The 18,410-nt window shown below is 41.5% G+C and overlaps 1 protein-coding gene across 2 annotated transcripts in view; it reads right to left on the bottom strand.

The window, feature by feature from the left end:
• Window positions 1–12,121: 12,121 nt before the first annotated feature.
• MMP12 (matrix metallopeptidase 12) overlaps window positions 12,122–18,410 on the bottom strand; it is a 45,175-nt gene continuing 38,886 nt past the window's right edge. For both annotated transcript variants that reach the window (XM_040460800.1, XM_040460799.1), the window contains exons 7-10: window positions 14,946–15,079; window positions 14,423–14,582; window positions 13,582–13,685; window positions 12,122–12,679 (exon numbers count right to left, since the gene is read on the bottom strand). In XM_040460800.1, the coding sequence (XP_040316734.1) occupies window positions 12,579–12,679; window positions 13,582–13,685; window positions 14,423–14,582; window positions 14,946–15,079 (499 nt within the window). In that variant the 3' untranslated portion in view covers window positions 12,122–12,578. The remainder of the gene's footprint in view (window positions 12,680–13,581; window positions 13,686–14,422; window positions 14,583–14,945; window positions 15,080–18,410) is intronic.

Consider the following 18,410-nt stretch of genomic DNA (forward strand, 5'->3'; position numbering starts at 1 on the left):
CCTCCCGATAACTTCTTTCTGTCTTCCCACTCACCACGCTTCTCCATGACTAATGAGACAAGATAATACATGAGGCTTGCTGAGGCCAGCTGATACAATCATCCCTTCGGCTCCAAACTCATTTACCATGTGTCCGGGTCTCCGTCTTGGATGTTTCAGGACTCCCAAACTAAGAGTGTACATTTGGAGGTAATAAGCAAAAGAGAAATTCAGAGAAAACATGACCGAATTATCTATTTAAAAAGAGGAAACAAGGAAGGGGGAGATGAAATGAAGGAATGAAGAAAGAAAGACAGGGAGGGTGCCATCGAGCTGAGGTGATTCCTGCATAATTAGCTCTGCACGGAATAAAGAGAGGAGGTGTGTGGGAATTGTGCATCAGGGAAGATGTTTCCTCCAGGAAAAGCCCACTGAAAGAAAGCCGTGGAGGAGCAGACACGGAGGAAAGTCTGGAAACAGAAGAAACAACTATGCAGAGTCAAGAAATTTGAACGTCTGTTTGGGAAAAGACAGAATTAATTTTTACTGAAATAAAAAGTGTGTGAAGGGTAGTCATGAACAGTGAAAAACGAAGTTGTGGGCAGGCAGGTCGGAGCTCATTCGTGGAAACCCGTTAGTCTCCAGCTGAGACGTCAGTTTATTCTGCTGGTGATGGGAAGCCATGTTTCTACAAAGTGTTTAAATTAAAGTTTTATGTCTTTCAACAAAATTTCACATTCTTGTCATGGGAAAATACAGAATATACAAAAAGTTAAAAGTAGAAAAGAAATCATAAATAGTCATGCCACAAAGAGAAAAACACAGTGAACGCTTTACTGTACTTCCTTCTAAGTTTTAGTTTCTTACATCATGATGATCAGGGGGAATTTAGAAAATTGTATCCATTTTTTTCCACAATTGTGAATCTCACCAGCCAGAAAGGAGTACTTATAAGGCAATATATCTCCTTTGAATTATAGGATAAAGCATGTTGCTAACAGGGTTTTTTTAATGTATGTTTTTCATAGTTGAAATCTGACCACAGATGCTAATTTTCACAAGTATTTTGCCCCAGAAACTTCCAAACATTTTAGTTGGAAGACGAGCCAGAACAGAAAACGGAATTAGGAACAGATAACATGGGCACGTGGATGGCTCAGTCTTTCTTCATTTCTGAGAGCATAATGACTCAGATCACCCAATGTGAGTGGTAAAAATGTCGAAATCCATCACTGACATTCCTGGGTGGTGGCAACGGCCTTTATGTGGCTCCGGGCAACTCTGATATTATGGAAAGAAGGAGAGTGTTTTGTAATGTTCTTGGCATAAATATTCCAGTTATGCAAACAGAATAACATGAACTGAAGTTTTGAGTGGTACTCCGACAGGCAGCATATTCCGACCGATGGAAAAGACGCCGCCTGAGAAGCACGTTTTCTGATGTGATGGTCACAGGGGCGACAGCACGGTGGGGGCACGGCCGTCTTTCTGTTAGAAAACAGACTTGCTGGGGCGCCTGGGTGGCTCAGCTGGTTAAGCATCCGTCCGAATTCGGCTCAGGTCATGATGTCACAGTTTGTGGGTTTGAGCCCCACGTCGGGCTCTGTGCTGACAGCCCAGAGCCTGGAGCCTGCTTCGGATTCTGTGTCTCCCTCTCTCTCTGACATTCCCCTGCTGGTGCTCTGTCTCTCAAAAATAAATAAACATTAAAAAAAAAAAAAGAAGACAAGAAAACGGGCTTTGCCAAACTAACTGTGGAAAGAAAGCTCTGTTACACTTCCTAGAGCCTGACCTATACATTCTGGAAATGTTCATTTTGAGCCAATTGGCCCCAATTTATGCCCGTATGTAATTTTTTTTCCAAGGGTGGTTCAAGAGTGAAATTTGCTGATTCCACCATGTCTGAGAGCCTCTTTCATTAAGCTCTCCTACAGGAGGTGCCTGGGATGGTTATGAAATGGGACACAGTTTTTTCTCTCTTTCCAAGTCAACACTCATCCAGTAGAGACATAGCTTCATGTTGTCTAGTGAGAAGACAGTGATAGAAGTAAGTGTCCTGTGCCCGAGTGCACGTGTGAGGAACAAAAAATACCTTTCTAGTTCCTTCCAATTACCAGAGTTCCCGAGGTTTCCAAAGACAAAGATGGGCCTTTATTCCTACATAACTTCACGGCCTCTAGAAGCAGCTGAACAATTCACTTAAAGAGGCAACTTTGTTTTCAATGTCACAGCTTTTGATTCTTTTCATTTTGTGTGCAAGTCTGGGAAGGGTTCCTTCAGTGACTCCTAGCCAGGGTCACTTTTTTTTTTTTTTTTTTTTTTTTTTTTTAAGAAATGCTTCTTGTAAGGATAGCTATAAATATAGAGACAAGTAAGTTTCAAATTTCTTTCTATCTTGGAGAGTAAATTAACATCTATACGGGCTGCTTCCCTTCAATAGATCCTATCCATGGAATATTAGGGTTTTAGGAGGAGGACCACTTCATTTTCTCACATTAACTTTTTTTTTATTAAAAAAAATTTTTTTAATGTTTTATTTATTTTTAAGACAGAGAGAGACAGAGCATGAGCAGGGGAGGGGCAGAGGGAGAGGAAGACACAGAATCCGAGGCAGGCTCCAGGCTCTGAGCTGTCAGCCCAGAGCCCGACACAGGGCTCGAACCCACGAACGGTGAGATCATGACCTGAGCAGAAGTCGGATGCTCAACCGACTGAGCCCCCAGGGACCCACTCACACTAACTTTTTAAAAAGGACTTTATTATTTCAGAGAAGTTTTGGTCTCATAGCAAAATTGAGGGAAGGTACAGACATTCTCCACATACTCCCTGCCTCCCAACATGCACAGTCTCCCCAGTTGTAAACATCTGCCACCAGAGCGGTACACTGGTCATCACCGATAAACCTGCCCTGACATGTCGTGGTCGCCTGAAGTCCACAGTTTACATGTGGTTCCTCTTGCTATTGTACATCCAGTGGCTTTGGACAAACGTAAAACATGCATCTGTCATTATGGTATCATACAGAGAGCATTTCCACCGCCCTAGAAGTCCTCTGTGCTGTATTCATTCCTCCCCTCACTTCCACCCCCTTGGCAACCACTGATCCTTTTACTGTTCCCATAGTTTTGCCTTTTCCAGAATGTCATGTGGTTGGGAACATACAGTATATAGCCTTCAGACTGGCTTCTTTCACTTAGAAATATGCATGCGAGTCTCTGTCTTGTGACGTTTTGACAGCCCATTCCTTTTTAGTGCTGAATAATACCCACTGTCTGGATGGACCACAGTTCCATCGCCTATGGAAAGACATCTGGGTTGCCTCCAAGTTTTGAAAGGTATGAATAAAGCTGCTAGAAACATCCACGTGCAGGTTTTTGCGGGGCCGTAAGTTTTCAACACCTCTGGGTAAGGATCGAGGATCATGATTGCTGGATCATATGGTAAGAGTATGTGTAGTTTTGTTAGAAACTGCCTGTTTTCCAAATGATACCCTTTTGCATTCCCACCAGCAATGAATGAGAGTCGCTATCGCTCCACATCGCTGTCAGCATTTGGTGTTGGCAGTGTTCTGGATTTGGGCCAATTCCAACAGGTGGGTGGTGGAGTCTCGTCATTTTTAATCTGCATCTCCCTGACGTCACGTGACGTGGGACATCTTCTCGTACGCTTGTCATCTCTGTATTCCCTTTGATAAGATGTCTGTTAGGGCCTTTGGCTTCTTAAAGGCTTTTTACATCGGGATTGTTTTCTTATTGTTGAGTTTGAAGAGCTCTTTATATCTTTTGGATAACAGTCCTTTCATCGGGTGTGTCTTTTGCACATGTGCTCTCCCAGTCTGTGGCTTGTCTTCCTGCTCTCCTGACACTGTCTCGCACTCAGCAGAAATGTTTAGTTTCAACGAAATCGAACCTAACACTTCTTTCTTTCCGGATTGTGCCTCTGATCGTTGTAGCTAACATGTCATTCTACACCCAAGGTCATCTGGGTGTCCTCCTGTGATTTCTTTCAGGAGTTTTATACTTTATGGTTCCCACTTAGGTCTGTGGTCCATTCATTTTTGCGAAGGGTGTAAGACCTGTGCCTGGATTCACCTTTTTTGCGTGTGGACCTCCATCGTTCCAGTGCCACTTGCTCAAAGTGTCATCTTTGCCCCATTGCACTGCCTTCCTCCTTTCCCAGAGATCAGTTGACCATGTTTATGTGGGTCTATTCTGGGCTTTCTGTTCTGTTCCATTGATCTATGTATCTTCTCTTTCTCTTATACCACACTGACTTACTTTCAAGTAAGTCTTGAAATCAGGTAGTATCAGCTCCAACTTTGTTTTTCTCCTTAAATACTGTGCTGGCTGTTCTGGGTCTTTTTCCTCTCCATACAGACTTTAGAATGCAATTGTTAATGTCTATACAATAACTTGCTGGGATTTTGATCCAGATCACTCGTCTTCCTAGACTGAGCACTTCGCCAGCTAGAGTTCCTGGCTAGGTATGTGACAGCACCAGAACTATGTTCTAGAAGATTTATCTGGTAGCAGTGGTTGAGGTAGATCAGAATGTGAGGAAAGTGAGGTCGATGGGGTTACGGGCCATTACGATCATCCCAGCAAACTAGAAGGAGCACCTGAAGGACTGCAGACACAAGTGGAAAGAACTGAGAAAGGAAAGGGATGGTACATAGAGAAAGGACAGGCAGGAGGGAAAAGGCAGGGCATGGCAATGAGTCTTGTCAATTGAGAAATATGGAATCCAGCTGGTCTGCAGTTAAGGGTGAGTTCTCTCTTTGGGACTTGGCACACTTTTGCCTGGTGTGGACATAAATGAAGACCAACCAAATGAGAATAAGAAATGGTTATTTGTTCAGAGCTGGCGGTAACAAGGGAGTCAGCCACCATCACTTGCGTTTTGGCAGACACGCAACGGCAGACAGAAGAGTAGGAAACGTTATTGTGGAAAGAGAAAAGGCTTCACATACACCTTGACCAGAGCTGTTGGCATGAGGAGGCTGGAGGTGAGCTAACTAGAAGCCGGGCTCCCATGCTGTGTGTTTGGAGCTCGTATATGGCTTTTTCTGACTGGTCTGGACTTGGAAACAGGGAAAGAATTAGAGAAGCTATCAGTTGTCAGTTAAGTCCTGGCCATTGTGGACTGATTGTCACAGAAGTGACTGTTTAGATTCTTGGATTATTACTAGAGATAACAATTGGGCTTCCTGCAAATTTGATGAGTGGGCTGGCTTCTGAGGTGTTTATCGTAGATAAGAGAATGGGTTTCCTTGGCAGGTTGCTGTGGATTGTGGGTCAAAGTTCTATTTTTATATAGGATCTGGCCATTGTCCATGTTATATTATTTTCAGACTCTCACTGGAAAAGGTGTTTCCAACCTATGGCTTATGTGGCTCTGTAAGAGATCAAAGTCTTGGGAATGCATCCTTGGCTGAATGGCCTCTTCTTTTCCTATCCACATATCTTTGCTTGAACCCTAGAATTCATAAGTGCTTTACTCCGGGGAGTAGGTCTCTTCACATTTTTCTCAAATACCTGAAACCAGTAATGCCCACTGCCCTGACAAATCTGTGGACCTGCGGTCCCAGGCACTGCTTTGCCACAGCTCTGAGATGCCTCACTTTCTTCTGAGTCATGAGTTGTTAATGTTGACACTTCTTTGGAGGGGTCACATTATGTAAGAATGACAAAATGAAGTTTTCTATTGTAGTCATAGCTAGAAGGAAGGTTGGATAGCTACCAAGGCACGGCAGACTCACAGCCTCACTGGTGGCATTGTTCCAGTTTATTCTCCATTAAAACTATACCGCGACAAAGATGGAATCAAGGGCCCTGAACTTCCATTATTTTATATAGTTTTAGGTAATAAATGTCTCTGCGTCTTCCAGCATGTGTAATACAAACAGATGTCTATTCAGAACCATTCTTTAAGGAAGGAAGAAACTGCATATCGATCATCTACTATGCATCCCATGTGTTACACGGAGTATGTCTTGGCATTACACCTGCACTGCAGGTCAAGGTCAGTACCCTCATTTCACAGGTGAAAACCTTGACGCTCAGGAAAGTTAAAACACTTGCTCAAGTCCATAAGCAAACTGAGTGACAGAGATAATGCAAATGTCATCGAATCAAAACCCAAACAAACAGGAACACGAGTTTGCAGTGTCTGCAGACTAATTTCTGCCTCTCGTCTGTTAGTAAACCCTTCTGAGCCTGGACTTAACTGTCCCACAAATGTTATCTCTCGAGCTTTCACATTCTTGAAAACTGAATCCTCTATGTGTTTCTTAACCTGGTGTCTGTCTGATAATCAGGCTTCAGTTTGGGGGGCAGCTAGCTCTCATCGATTTTAGACCCCTGACTTCTGTCTTCCCTTCTCAAGTCCAGCCTTTCCTGCTCGTTTCCTTCACTCATGCTGCCCAGATGTGACCCAGTTAGGACACATATCTGTGAGCAGTCACTATGCATCACTAAGATTCAGAAATCCACAAAGCCTCCTTATTCACCAAGGTTAGTCAACGTTCCAATTCCTGAAAAAGTTAGCAAAATCCTGCTGGCCATGAATTCCTGAGTGCTTGTCAAAAAATCCAACTCTAAGGTTCTGAGCATAAACACCCAGTGTGATACCTTTGCGTCCCAAAACACATTTCACAATCCTGGTTTCTTTTCAAAATTGTATGTTATTCAGCGACGAGAGGGGAACATGCTGTTCTAAGTCATGAATTCAGAGCTTAAGTGGAAAAACTTCTCTTCGAACCTTATTTTCACATCTCCCTTAAGATACTTTATTGCTAACTTGGCTGCTCCAAAAAAGCACAAAAGAGGACTAGAATTTTTGGTTTGGATGATAACTTATTGACTATTTTACCTTGCCGTTAGCAATGGGACCAAACAATATCAGATCATGCTCCTTGTTAGTTGAAAGATTATCAGCCAAGAGAAGGAGAGTGCCGAACTAAAAAGAGCAGGAGTTTGGGCCCTCCGTTCCAGTCTTAGTCTGGCACCTACTAGCTCTGTGACACCAAACAGACTGCTGTCTCCTCTATGCCTTTTCATTTTCATTCTGGAAATGGCAATAAAAATCTGTCCTGTGAGCTTGATATGTGACAGAAGAAACGTAGAAACTTCTAGGCATATGATAAACATTATTATTCATTAAGAAATGGAGATCTAGAGTGATAACAACAAAGTTAGGTGACTTTTTCTAACTTTGAATGGTCTTTAGTAACTGGGGATGAAGGAAACATGGAGAAAATGGAAGAGGGGCCCGGTGAGCTCCCTGCCTTTCCTGAAAGAGAGGTTCTTGGGTGTGAACATGCCTATGGGGGAGGGGAGCAGCAAGTCTGGGAGATTCTGGGTCGGGGGAGTTGAGATGGGAGGAAACAAGCTTCAGGGGAGGAACTACGGAGTGTCAGGAACTTCGCCTACAGTATCCCTCAGATCTGACCTACGAGACATCTACGGTTTTCCTGGAGACTCAAAGAGGTCAATTACCTTTGTTTCAGATCAGACAGTGAATCACAGCGCAAACTTCCTAACTTATCAATATTAAGGACTTTATACAACAATTCACTGCTGACATCTCTACTTTCCAAGATTTTCGCAACCGGTCAAGAGAAAAGCCACACTTTTACTTCCTGCAACCTAGCAGATGATGTACTCCAAAGGGTCCTTTCACTGTAAGACAACCTCACACTGATTAAAACTCACTTTTCTATGCTTTCTTGGGCTTGAAGGAGATATCGGAAATCTCTAGGGCTCCCCCAGCCCTGCTACACACACGCACATGCATGCACACAGTGAGCTGAAGCTAAATTAAGGATGAAAGCACGGGTGAGCAGCTAGCCAGAACAAATGGGGGGGGGGTGGCGGGGAAGGGAAATTCTCCACGGTCAAATGCTTATGTCAGAAGGACCTTGAGGGTACTAAATCCTGAGCAATTTGCAAGGTAGAGATTCTGCATCTAAAAGCCCCAGCCACAAATCCTAGAAAGAGACCCCAGAAAAATCCTCTTGCTTCCTAATAGACGCAATAACCACTATTCTTAAGAAGAAAAAAAAAAAAAAAAAAAAAGAATTACTCCAATATGGCCAGAAACAAAAATGCTCCTTGGAAGTCATATTTATGTACATGTAATATCCAGACCTTTTTACTGGGCCTGGATGCCATACCATTGTCTATCGGACATCCTCTTCTGAATGTCCTGAGGCTCCCAGACTCAACAGATCCAATGATCTCCACTGCACCAACCACATCACTACCCTCTCCACGACCCGCTTTTCCTGGTCTCTTCCCTATTCAAGATAATTTCTTAAACCAGATCCTTAAAGGTCATCCTCTATTAGTCCTTTTCAGCCATAACCCACATGCAAAGCAGTCACCAGACTCTATTAATTCTCTCTTGTAGCTGTTATAATATCCCCTCTTGAACGTCACTTCCACCCTCCCCATGACTTCACTTCTCTCGCACGGTCTAGTGGGGATAGCAGAGAAGTGGTTCTCCTTTGCATCTAGCCCTAATTCCTCCGGATCTACTTTTGAAACTTCCATCACAAAAGATCTTCTAGGGGCGCGTGGGTGGCTCGGTCGGTTAAGCGTCCGACTTCAGCTCAGTCATGATCTCACAGTCCGTGAGTTCGAGCCCCGCATCGGGCTCTGGGCTGACGGCTCGGAGCCCGGAGCCTGCTTCGGATTCTGTGTCTCCCTCTCTCTCTGCCCCTCCCCTGCTCACGCTCTGTCTCTCTTCGTCTCAAAAATAAAAATAAGAAACGTTAAAAAAATGTATAAAAAAGATCTTCTGTATGCAATTTGCTCATTTCCATTTTAAAGCCCTCCAATAAGGCCGTGTCATTTACGAGACAAAAGTCAAACTCCTGGCAGGAGAGGTCCTTTGTAGTCTGGTGTCTCAACTCTTGTCATTCCTTCCTTCGCATTTCATGCTCCAATTTTGTAAAAGCTACTCTTTGTGCATCGGGGGCCTCTGAAGAGGCTTCTGCCGCTGCTCTCAGTCCCCTCAGCCGAACACTCTGCTGCCTGACAACGTTCTCTCATATTTCAAAGCACAGCTCCGATACTGTTTTCCACAGCAGGCATTCTGTGTCCCTGAGTTTCTGGGCAGAGACTGACTGAGTTTTCCGTCTTGTGCTTAAACTTCAGTTACTCCACCCACTTGGCAACACGGCAGTCTGTCATTAGAATGTCTGTCACCTTTGGTGCCTTTGGGGGCAGAGACTCTCCCAGTTCTCCCTGGGCTCCTCATACCCATCACGGGGTCGAGAATCCAGCAGATGATAAATAGTCTTCAGTGAATGAACGAAGGCAACACAAGTGAACGGGCAAACTGACTGCCACCCGGAAGTGGCACGCTTTCCCCTTTTCTTCTGCAGCGGTGACGTCCTTCGCCACATTAGAGGGCAGGAGGGAGACGGGATCAGGAAGACTAGCTTCTGGTTCTGTCTGGGTCGAGGATTTGCTTCAGTGGCATGGGGGCTTCTCTACCTGGTGGCCCCAATGGTGGGCAGCCTCTGCTCCTTCCTGTTGGCTAACTAGCGCCGAAGCGCAATTTTCAAAAAAGTTAAAAGTGTCTTTTGTGTACATAAAAGACGAACACGTTGGAGATATGATCCAACTCACTAACTAGCGAGGGAATTGGTTTTAAGAAAGATTTGAAAAATACGTATGCAGTAAGATACGCTGAAATGAATTTTCTTTTCTTAAAGTTTACTTTTGAGAGAGAGAGAGAGAGAGAGAGAGAGCGAGCAGGGGAGGGGCAGAGAGGGAGGGAGAGAGAGAATCCCAAGCAGGCTCCAGAATGTCAGCATAATCTGACACAGGGCTCAAACCCACTAACAATGAGATGATGACTTGAGCCGAAGTCAAGAGTCAGACACTTAACCGACTAAGTCCCCCAGACGACCCTATAACGAATTTATCTTATAGGGCTATGAAATGTAATGTTTGGGGTTGTCTCTTCTACAAGGCAGAAATCAATTATATTTATTTTTTTATTTTAGAAAGTGAGAGAGAGTACGAGCAGGGAAGGGGCAGAAGGAGAGAGAGAGAGAGAGAGAGAGAGAGAGAGAGAGAGAGGGAGAGAATGAATTCCTGACATGGGGCTCGATCCAACAACCCCAGAATCATGACCTGAGCTGAAATCAAGAGTCAGAAGCTCAACTGACTGAACCATCCAGGAGCCCCTCAATTAAATTTCTAAGAGGTAACATTTATTTGCATTGCTACAGAAAGGAACAATTTGCATTATTGCCATTTTTATACTATTTCTATCTTTACAGATTTATGGATAGCCTGGTCAGTGCCAAGTCAGAGGTGCTCACCCTCGTAAAATCAGCTGTCCTCCAGAGGATCTGCTAGACAATGTGAGTCACTGTATCGTAAAGACAATCGTCATTTCCAAGTCTTGGGTATTTGCTCTCTGTCATTAGCAAGATAACGCTACTACATTTCCCAAAGCAAAATGATACTCCGTGGACTGGACAAAGAATCCTTATGACGTATTAAAGACCTTGTAACTGAGAGGTCAAGTGGAGGTACAAAGTGGTACAGAGTGGGTACTTTGATTTTTCTCCACGCAATGATTTTAAAAGGCAGGGTTTTGTGGTGGTTAATAACACAGATTCTGGAGTCAAACTGACTGGCTTTGAATTTCAGCTCCAAGACCGTGTAGCCTCGGGCGAGTTGGGTTTACCTCTCGGTGCCTTGGTTTTTTCTTTTGAAACAAAAGAGGAAGACGGCATTTGCCTGGAGCTTGGGATGAAAGCAGTGAGGGGTGTGTGTGTGTGTGTGTGTGTGTGTGTGTGTGTGTGCGCGCGCGCGCGTGCATGCGCGCACATGCATCACTTAGAACAGTGCCTGGCACACGGTTCCCATTCTAAGGATTTGTTAAACAAAATTTAAAGATGCAGCACAAACAGAGGTAGAGGGAGGAAGGGTCCACCTGTAAATCTGTGGAGGCATTTGTCACGAGTGCCGCTGAGACTGAGAAGGGCACGCTCTTGGCTTTTACTCCAACACACTCATCTGTTAAGGGAAATGGCTGCCCCTGAATTACCTAAGGCCAAAGACAATCCAACCCAGATACCACTGTTTTCTTTTGATGTTAATCCCGTGGGGAGGTTTCTTCTTTTGAAGGATGTCCAGCGTGTAGTTTGCTGTGGGGAAATAACATTCCTTCTCAGAATGGCTTGACCCTGTGCCTTGCAAAGACAATGCCAGGATTATTATACTGAAAAAGCACTTACTAGAGAATGGATCTAAGCCCCGAAGGACAGAGAACTCCATCCCCATCTAGAATCGATCTGCTCCTCATATTTTCTGACCTCAGTTCCTCCCACTAATCAAAAGGGATCATCTGAGCTTAAATGGGATTCACTATTGCTTGGATCTTGCCATCAGCAGTGATGGTGTGCAAATAAATGGAAAGCTACAAGCATTCCACAAACCCGTATCATACGAACTGGAACTTTAACATGTGTATATGCAATCCAGAAATAGGGAAAGTGTGGGTCAAGGCAGCGAACAAAATCGACACTGGGCAGAACAAGCTACCAGCGTGACGTGCTCATCATGTATCTTGTTTTCTCAATGAATAAAAACCTTGAAAGAAGGTAACACTTTCTAATACTTTTTACTAAATTGGGGGCAGCTTAGATTTAATGCCTTGTCAAGGTGACACAGTAATTACGAGGCCCACATGGGGAGACTCGAGCCACAGTGGGAATCACAGGAGACCAGGAAGTTCCCATTACATCTTTTCTCTCCAGGCGCATGGTCGTACACTGGGCGTGCCCCTCGGGGTCACACGCAGTCCAGAGAATGCTTTCTTGCCTTGAGACCAGGGATTGAGGTAGCCTTAGATAAGTGGCCACGGCCAATATGACCTCTCCCATTTGCCACACTCCCATTCACACCTCACTCATGTAGAGACTCTTTATTTAGGAGTAGGTCCAAAACTATTTTCAAAATACAGTTTTTCATGAAAAAATTCCCAGGAACCAAATACTTTCTTTCAAAGTTTTTATTTGAGCAAAAGGAAAAAAAAAATACATATATATATATGTATATTTCAGATACGATTTAGAAAAGTCAACACTGACAACAGAATAAAATAACATTATCACCATAATTATATAATTTACTTATATATTACTTACATTAATTGTCATTTCCTGGTATATTCTGTTTTTACTCCAAAAGAATTAAAAAAATGTACTTGTTGAAACCTTCAATGGCCACAGAAACAAATTATTTCTTAATATTAGTTAAGGCAAAGAAATCATGATAATGTCTCAGTTGTGGGATGGTCAGGGACCAAGATAGTCTATGGCCCCTTGAAGGTGTCTGTTTTGAAGCTGAATAGCTGAATCAAGTAAATATTGACAGTGAGGGTTTTCAAAATCGAAAAATCTTATGCAATTTGTATGACCATTTACATGTATGATCGTTTATCTCTGGCCTATAGACTTTACCTTATTTTATGAAACGCACCAGCATGCACTGGTACTCTGGCCACAGAGCAAGTAAGCAATAAATTCTTATTTAACTGAAGTGAATGGACAAACATTACTAATTACACCCTTCCTAACAACCTAACTTGATATCGTGTTTCAGCCTTTTGGTGACACGATGGGATAGGACATCATATTCCGATACATGAGATCCTTGGAAGAAATAGTAGTGTCCTGAAAATGAAAACACATTGAATAGCTTAAATCCCCACTTGCATTTTTTAAAAAAAGAAGGTAACACACATCTGTGTTTTTACAGAATATCTATATTAGACCAGACTTATAGATGGTTTATATTAGACATTTGAGAATATAAACGTTGGGTCCTGGCACTGGGTATCCTGTCCCTGGATATGTGTTTATCATCATTTCACCAATAAGTATCTTCAGTAATTTTATTGACAAGATTGCTTGGTCTTAGAAACTGACTATTAAGAGGTCAGTTTTTGAAAAGTAACACTCCAGGTGGAGAACTCAGAGTGAGAGGGAAGACACTGGGCCCAGGCAGGGCACACGGAGGCCTTGATGGAGAAGGAAGACAGACAGGGGCATTGGCATAGAAGCCAAACGCCTTGGCCCAGCCAACAATTTGCTTAGGCTGACCTTGCCTGAGGATATTCCTCAACACAAACGCAAACAAGCTCAGTTTTTTTTTTTACCCCACCCTTAGCCCTGCTCCATGAAAACCCACAAAGGGTGGAGGGGGCTGCCAGGAAGGGAAAAAAAATGCAAGGCACAAATAAGTGTGTGAGTCCATTTTGCCCGAGACTTGCATGTGCTTACTTGCACAACTGCAAAGCTTGATGGGAACAGCAACTCCAGAGACTCAGACACATAGACGCGGCAACAACCATATGCTCCCACCTGCTAGACCACCCGAGAAATAAACTGTTGGTTCTAGCTCCCTCATTCTTCAAGCCTACCGATTCTCAACTAAGCGGACTATGAATTTTCTGTCCGTGGCCCTGTGGAGAGATTCAGGGTTCTGTTCTTTTCTGATTTGATTCCACATCCTCTGACCTTGGAGCCTTTATAATCTTCAGTGTTTTAAAAAGGGATTCCCATAATCTACTTACTGTTATTATAGTAGACTGCATCGATTTTAGGCCCAATGCCCGGAAAGGTTTTGGTAATGAATTTGGGATAACCGGGGTCCATGAGTTGTCTCCTCTCATCGTACCTGAGCAAAAAAACAATCAGTAGGACCTCCACTGAAAAATGGATTTCATGATGTAGACCTTGATATTTTATGACATGAACCACAAAACCCACCTATTCTCTCTTGAAAGGCTTTTTCTGAACAGGCTTAAACTGCGCTGATAAGAAGATCAAAGACCTAAGCAGTTCACTGATTTATTCCTAGTCCCCACAGGACTCGGACCCTAGGAGTCCCAATTTCTGGTCAAGAACTTCCCTCGCTCCTGCGCAAGGCTTTCACCAGGACCTGGTCTTGCGTTACAGAGCCAGACTGTCTAATTTCCTGTTAGGGAAGACCTTGCAGGATTTGCTGTCACTCAGAAGATGGTCTCCTCATTTTGTCTTCCTGGGTCCAAGGTTATAAAAAGGAATCTGAAAATACCCACACTCCCTAAAGAGAGTGTGTAAATTCTGGGTCTCGTACATTATACCACTATTTCCCAATGTGTCTGCACTATGATTAATAATGGAACATTTTATTTAAAGTGTTCCTTTAAAAAAAAAACACATCGTGTGCCATCTTACAAATCAGAATCCAGAAGTCCCGAGAACTGACCCAGGATGATAATTAACTATTCCAGACGTATGTTCTCTTGATCTCTCTTCTAGGAAGGTCAAGGATCCTTAGGAATTTAAATAGAAAAACTACCTACTGGAAAACCCCACTCCCTGCCCATTCCACAAATTTTAGGAGTCAAATAACCAATCATTAAAGCTCACCTCCAATATTGATTACCTACAAAGAAGTAGGTCTTATAGAGAAGTGGATTAAAAACAGCTGCATCAATTTTTTCCACAAAGTTAGGAAAGCCCAAAGAACGTACATTCTTGGGATAGAGTCGTTGTGGTCTTAAGTTGCTAATTACCCAATACTTATCATCTGTGAAGATAAAGAAAAAGAATACACTGGAGTCATATAAAAAGTCACAGAAACACTGACTCACTACAAACAACATCATTCTTTATCCATAGTTCTAAAACATACTGCTCTTTGTTCTTGAACATGATTTGTCTCCAGTGGTTCTGTATATTTTTCACAAGCATTGCGATTGATATTTGACAAACTTTTCCTGAAATGTTTACACATTACCTAGGTATTTAAGCTATTTTTGGCTCATAGTTCAGACTCACCATTAATTAGATCTGGGGTACCTTTTTCTATGTTTATAAAAATGAGTAGTATTTCCTTCATGTATTCTCTTCCTTGAAGTACACTCAATAGCAAACTAAACATGAGAGTTACCTTTAAAAAGAAAGACTTGATTTCTGTCTCCAATTTCATAAGCAGCTTGAATGCCAGATGGTAAGGTTGGCCAGAAAGAAGAAATTAAACTAATATTGCTCTTTGGACTCTCAGGATTCCTCCACCCAAAGTATCTGATGAAAAACATTTAAAACATGTTAAAAAATCACTGTAGACTCAAGAGCCATGAAATGTTCAGTGGGAATGACCTAAAACAATGCTGTTTTTCAATATTCTTACATTCTGTTCCATGAATGTCTCTCTAGGAGCACGAGGAAAGGACCTTAATCAAGTCTTTCATAATAACAATGATCTGAATGGGCAAACCACCATATGCAAGCTTTGATACTTCAAGGGATCTAGGTTTTCATCTGCATCCGCAATTCATTCACCAGTTTTGTAATCTAAATGAAGTTATTCAACCTAAATGTCCAGTTTTGGGATCTCAAGAATGGAGAATAACGAAACTGGAAATCATTTACAAGAAGAAAATTGGAAAAAAACCCCACAAATATGTGGAGACTGAGTAAGATGCTACTGAACAACCAATAAAGAATGAAGAAATCAAAAAAGGAATTAAAAATTGCCTTGAGACAAATGAAAATGAAAACATAACAGTCTAAACTCTTAGGGAAGCAGCAAAAGCAGTTCTAAGAGGGAAGTTTATAGCGATATAGGCGTACCTCAAAAAAAACAAGAGAAATCCCAAATAAACAATCTAACTTGACATCTAAAGGAACTAGAAAAAGAGCAAAGAGAGCCCAAAGCTAGTTAAAAGAAGGAAATAATAAAGATCAGAGTGGAAATACATGAAATAAAGACTGAGAAAAAATTTACAAGATCAATGAAAGTAAGATTTTGGCCTTTCAAAAGATAAACAAAATTGATAAGCCTTTATCCAGACTCACCAGAAAAAAAAAAAAAAAGAGGGCTCACATAAATACATTCGGAAATGAAAGGGAAGTTACAATGGATTCCAAAGAAATACAAACAATCACAAAAGGCTACTATTAACAATTATGTGTGAACAAACTGGACAACCAGAAGAAATGGATATAATCTCTCAGAAACATACAATCTTCCAAGATTGAATCAGAAAGAAATAGAAAATTTGAACAGATGCTACCAGAAATGAAATTGAGTAATCAAACGCTCTCAACAAACAAAACTCCAGGATCAGGCAGTTTCACAGGTGAATCCTGCCAAACAATGAAAGAAGACTTAATACCTACCCTTCTCAAATTATTCCAAAAAAAAAAAAAAAAAAAAAAGTGAAGGGGAAGGAATCTCCCAAACTCATTCTACAAGGCCAGCATTACTCTGATACCAAAATCAAACAAACGCACTACAAAAAAAGAAAATTACAGGCCGATATTCCTGATGAACGTAGATACAAAAATTCTCAACAAAATATTAGCAAGCCAAATTCAACAACACATCAAAAGGATCATATACCACCATCAAGTGGAATGTATTCCAAGGATGCAAGGATGGTTCAATATCCACAAATCATTGTAATACATCACATGAACAAAACGAAGGCTAAAAAGCATATGATCGTTTCAATAGCTGCAGAAAAATAATTGGACAAAATTTAACAGTGATTCATGAGAAAAACTCTCAACAAAATGGTTATAGAGGAAATATATGTCAACATAATAAAGGCCATGCATGGCAAACCCAGAGCTAGCATTATACTAAATGGTGAAAACAGAAAGCTTTTCCTTTACCATCAGGAACAAGACCATGAAGTTCACTATTATTGGAAGTCCTAGTCACAGAAATTAGGCAAGAAAAAAAAAAGGGAGACATCCAAATTGGAAAGGAAGAAGTAAAACTGTCACTATTTGCAGATGACATAATACTACCTATACAAAACCCTACAGACACCACCAAAAAACCAGTACAATAATAAGTGAACCTAGTAAAGATTCAGGATAAAAAACCAATACACAGAAATATGTTGTGTTTCTGTACATTAATAATAAACTATCAGAAGAAATTAATAGTACATTCCAATTTATAATTGTATCAAAAAAATAAAGTACTTCAGAATAAAATTTGCCAAGGAAGTGAAAGACCTGTACTCTGAAAACTTTTAAGATGCTAATGAAAGAACTGACGATGACACAAATAAATGGAAATCTATTCCATGCTTGTGGATTGCAAGAGGAAATATTACTAAAATATCCATACTATCCAAAGCAATTTACAGATTCAGTGAGATCTCTATCAAAATAGTTACATCACTTTTCACAGAACTAGAACAAAGACTCTTAAAATCTGTATGGAACCACAAAAGATCCTAAGTAGCCAAAGCAAACTGGAGAAAGAACAAAGCCGGAGGTAAAATGCTCCAGATTTCTACACAGCAAAATTAATCAAACCAGTATGGTGTTAGGACAACAGTCACAGAGATCAATAAACAGAACATAGGGCGCAGAAATAAACCCACACTTATATGGTCAATTAATTTATGACAAAGGAGCTGAGAACATACAACAGGGAAAGGACAGTCTCTTCAACAATTGGTGTCAGGAAAACTGGACAGCTACATGCAGAAGAATGAAACCAGACCACTTTCTTACACCACATACAGAAAAAAACTCAAAATGGATTTTTCTGTAGAACCTGAAACCATAACACTTCTAGAAGAAAACATAGGCAGTGAGCTCTTTGACACTAGCTTTAGAGATTTCTTTTTTTTTAATCTGTCCCCTCAGACAAGGACAACAAAAGCAAAAATACACAAGTGGGACTGCATCAAACTAAAAACCTTTTGTACAGTGAAGGAAACCATCAACAAAATGAAAAGGCAAACTATTTAACGGGAGACTCCTGCCGGAGATATATCCAATAAAATGTTAACATCCAAAATACATAAAGAACTCATACAACTTGATATTTAAAAAAAAATCAATCTGATAAAAAAAAAATAGAGGCCTGGCACAGATATTTTTCCAGAGAAGACCTACAGATAGCCAAGAGAGACGTGAATAGATGCTCAACACCACTAACTATCAGGAAATGCAAATAAAACCACAACGAGCTATGACCTTACTCCTGTCGAAATGACTGTCATCAAAAAGACAAGAAATAACATGTGGTGGTGAAGATGTGGAGAAAAGGAAGCCCTCAAGCACCGTTGGTGGGAATGCAGATTGGTGCAGCTACTCTGGAAAATAGTATGGAGCCTCTTTACAAAGTCAGTTATAAAAAAAAAAAAAATGCCATATGACCTACCAGCTCCACTTCTAAGTATTTATGCAAAGCACACAAAACGCTCATTAGAAAAGACATACGTACCCTTATGGTCATTGCGGCATGATTCACAATAGCCAAGATACAGAAGCGACTTAAATGTGCACTGATAGATGAATGGATAAAGAAGATGTGGTATGTATACAATGGAATACTGGCCATAAAAAAAGAATGAAATCTTGCCATTAGCGACAACAGGGGGGG

This window comes from Herpailurus yagouaroundi, unplaced genomic scaffold, assembly GCF_014898765.1.
Source record: "Herpailurus yagouaroundi ecotype Mexico unplaced genomic scaffold, PumYag 251, whole genome shotgun sequence".
NCBI classification, from domain to species: domain Eukaryota; kingdom Metazoa; phylum Chordata; class Mammalia; order Carnivora; family Felidae; genus Herpailurus; species Herpailurus yagouaroundi.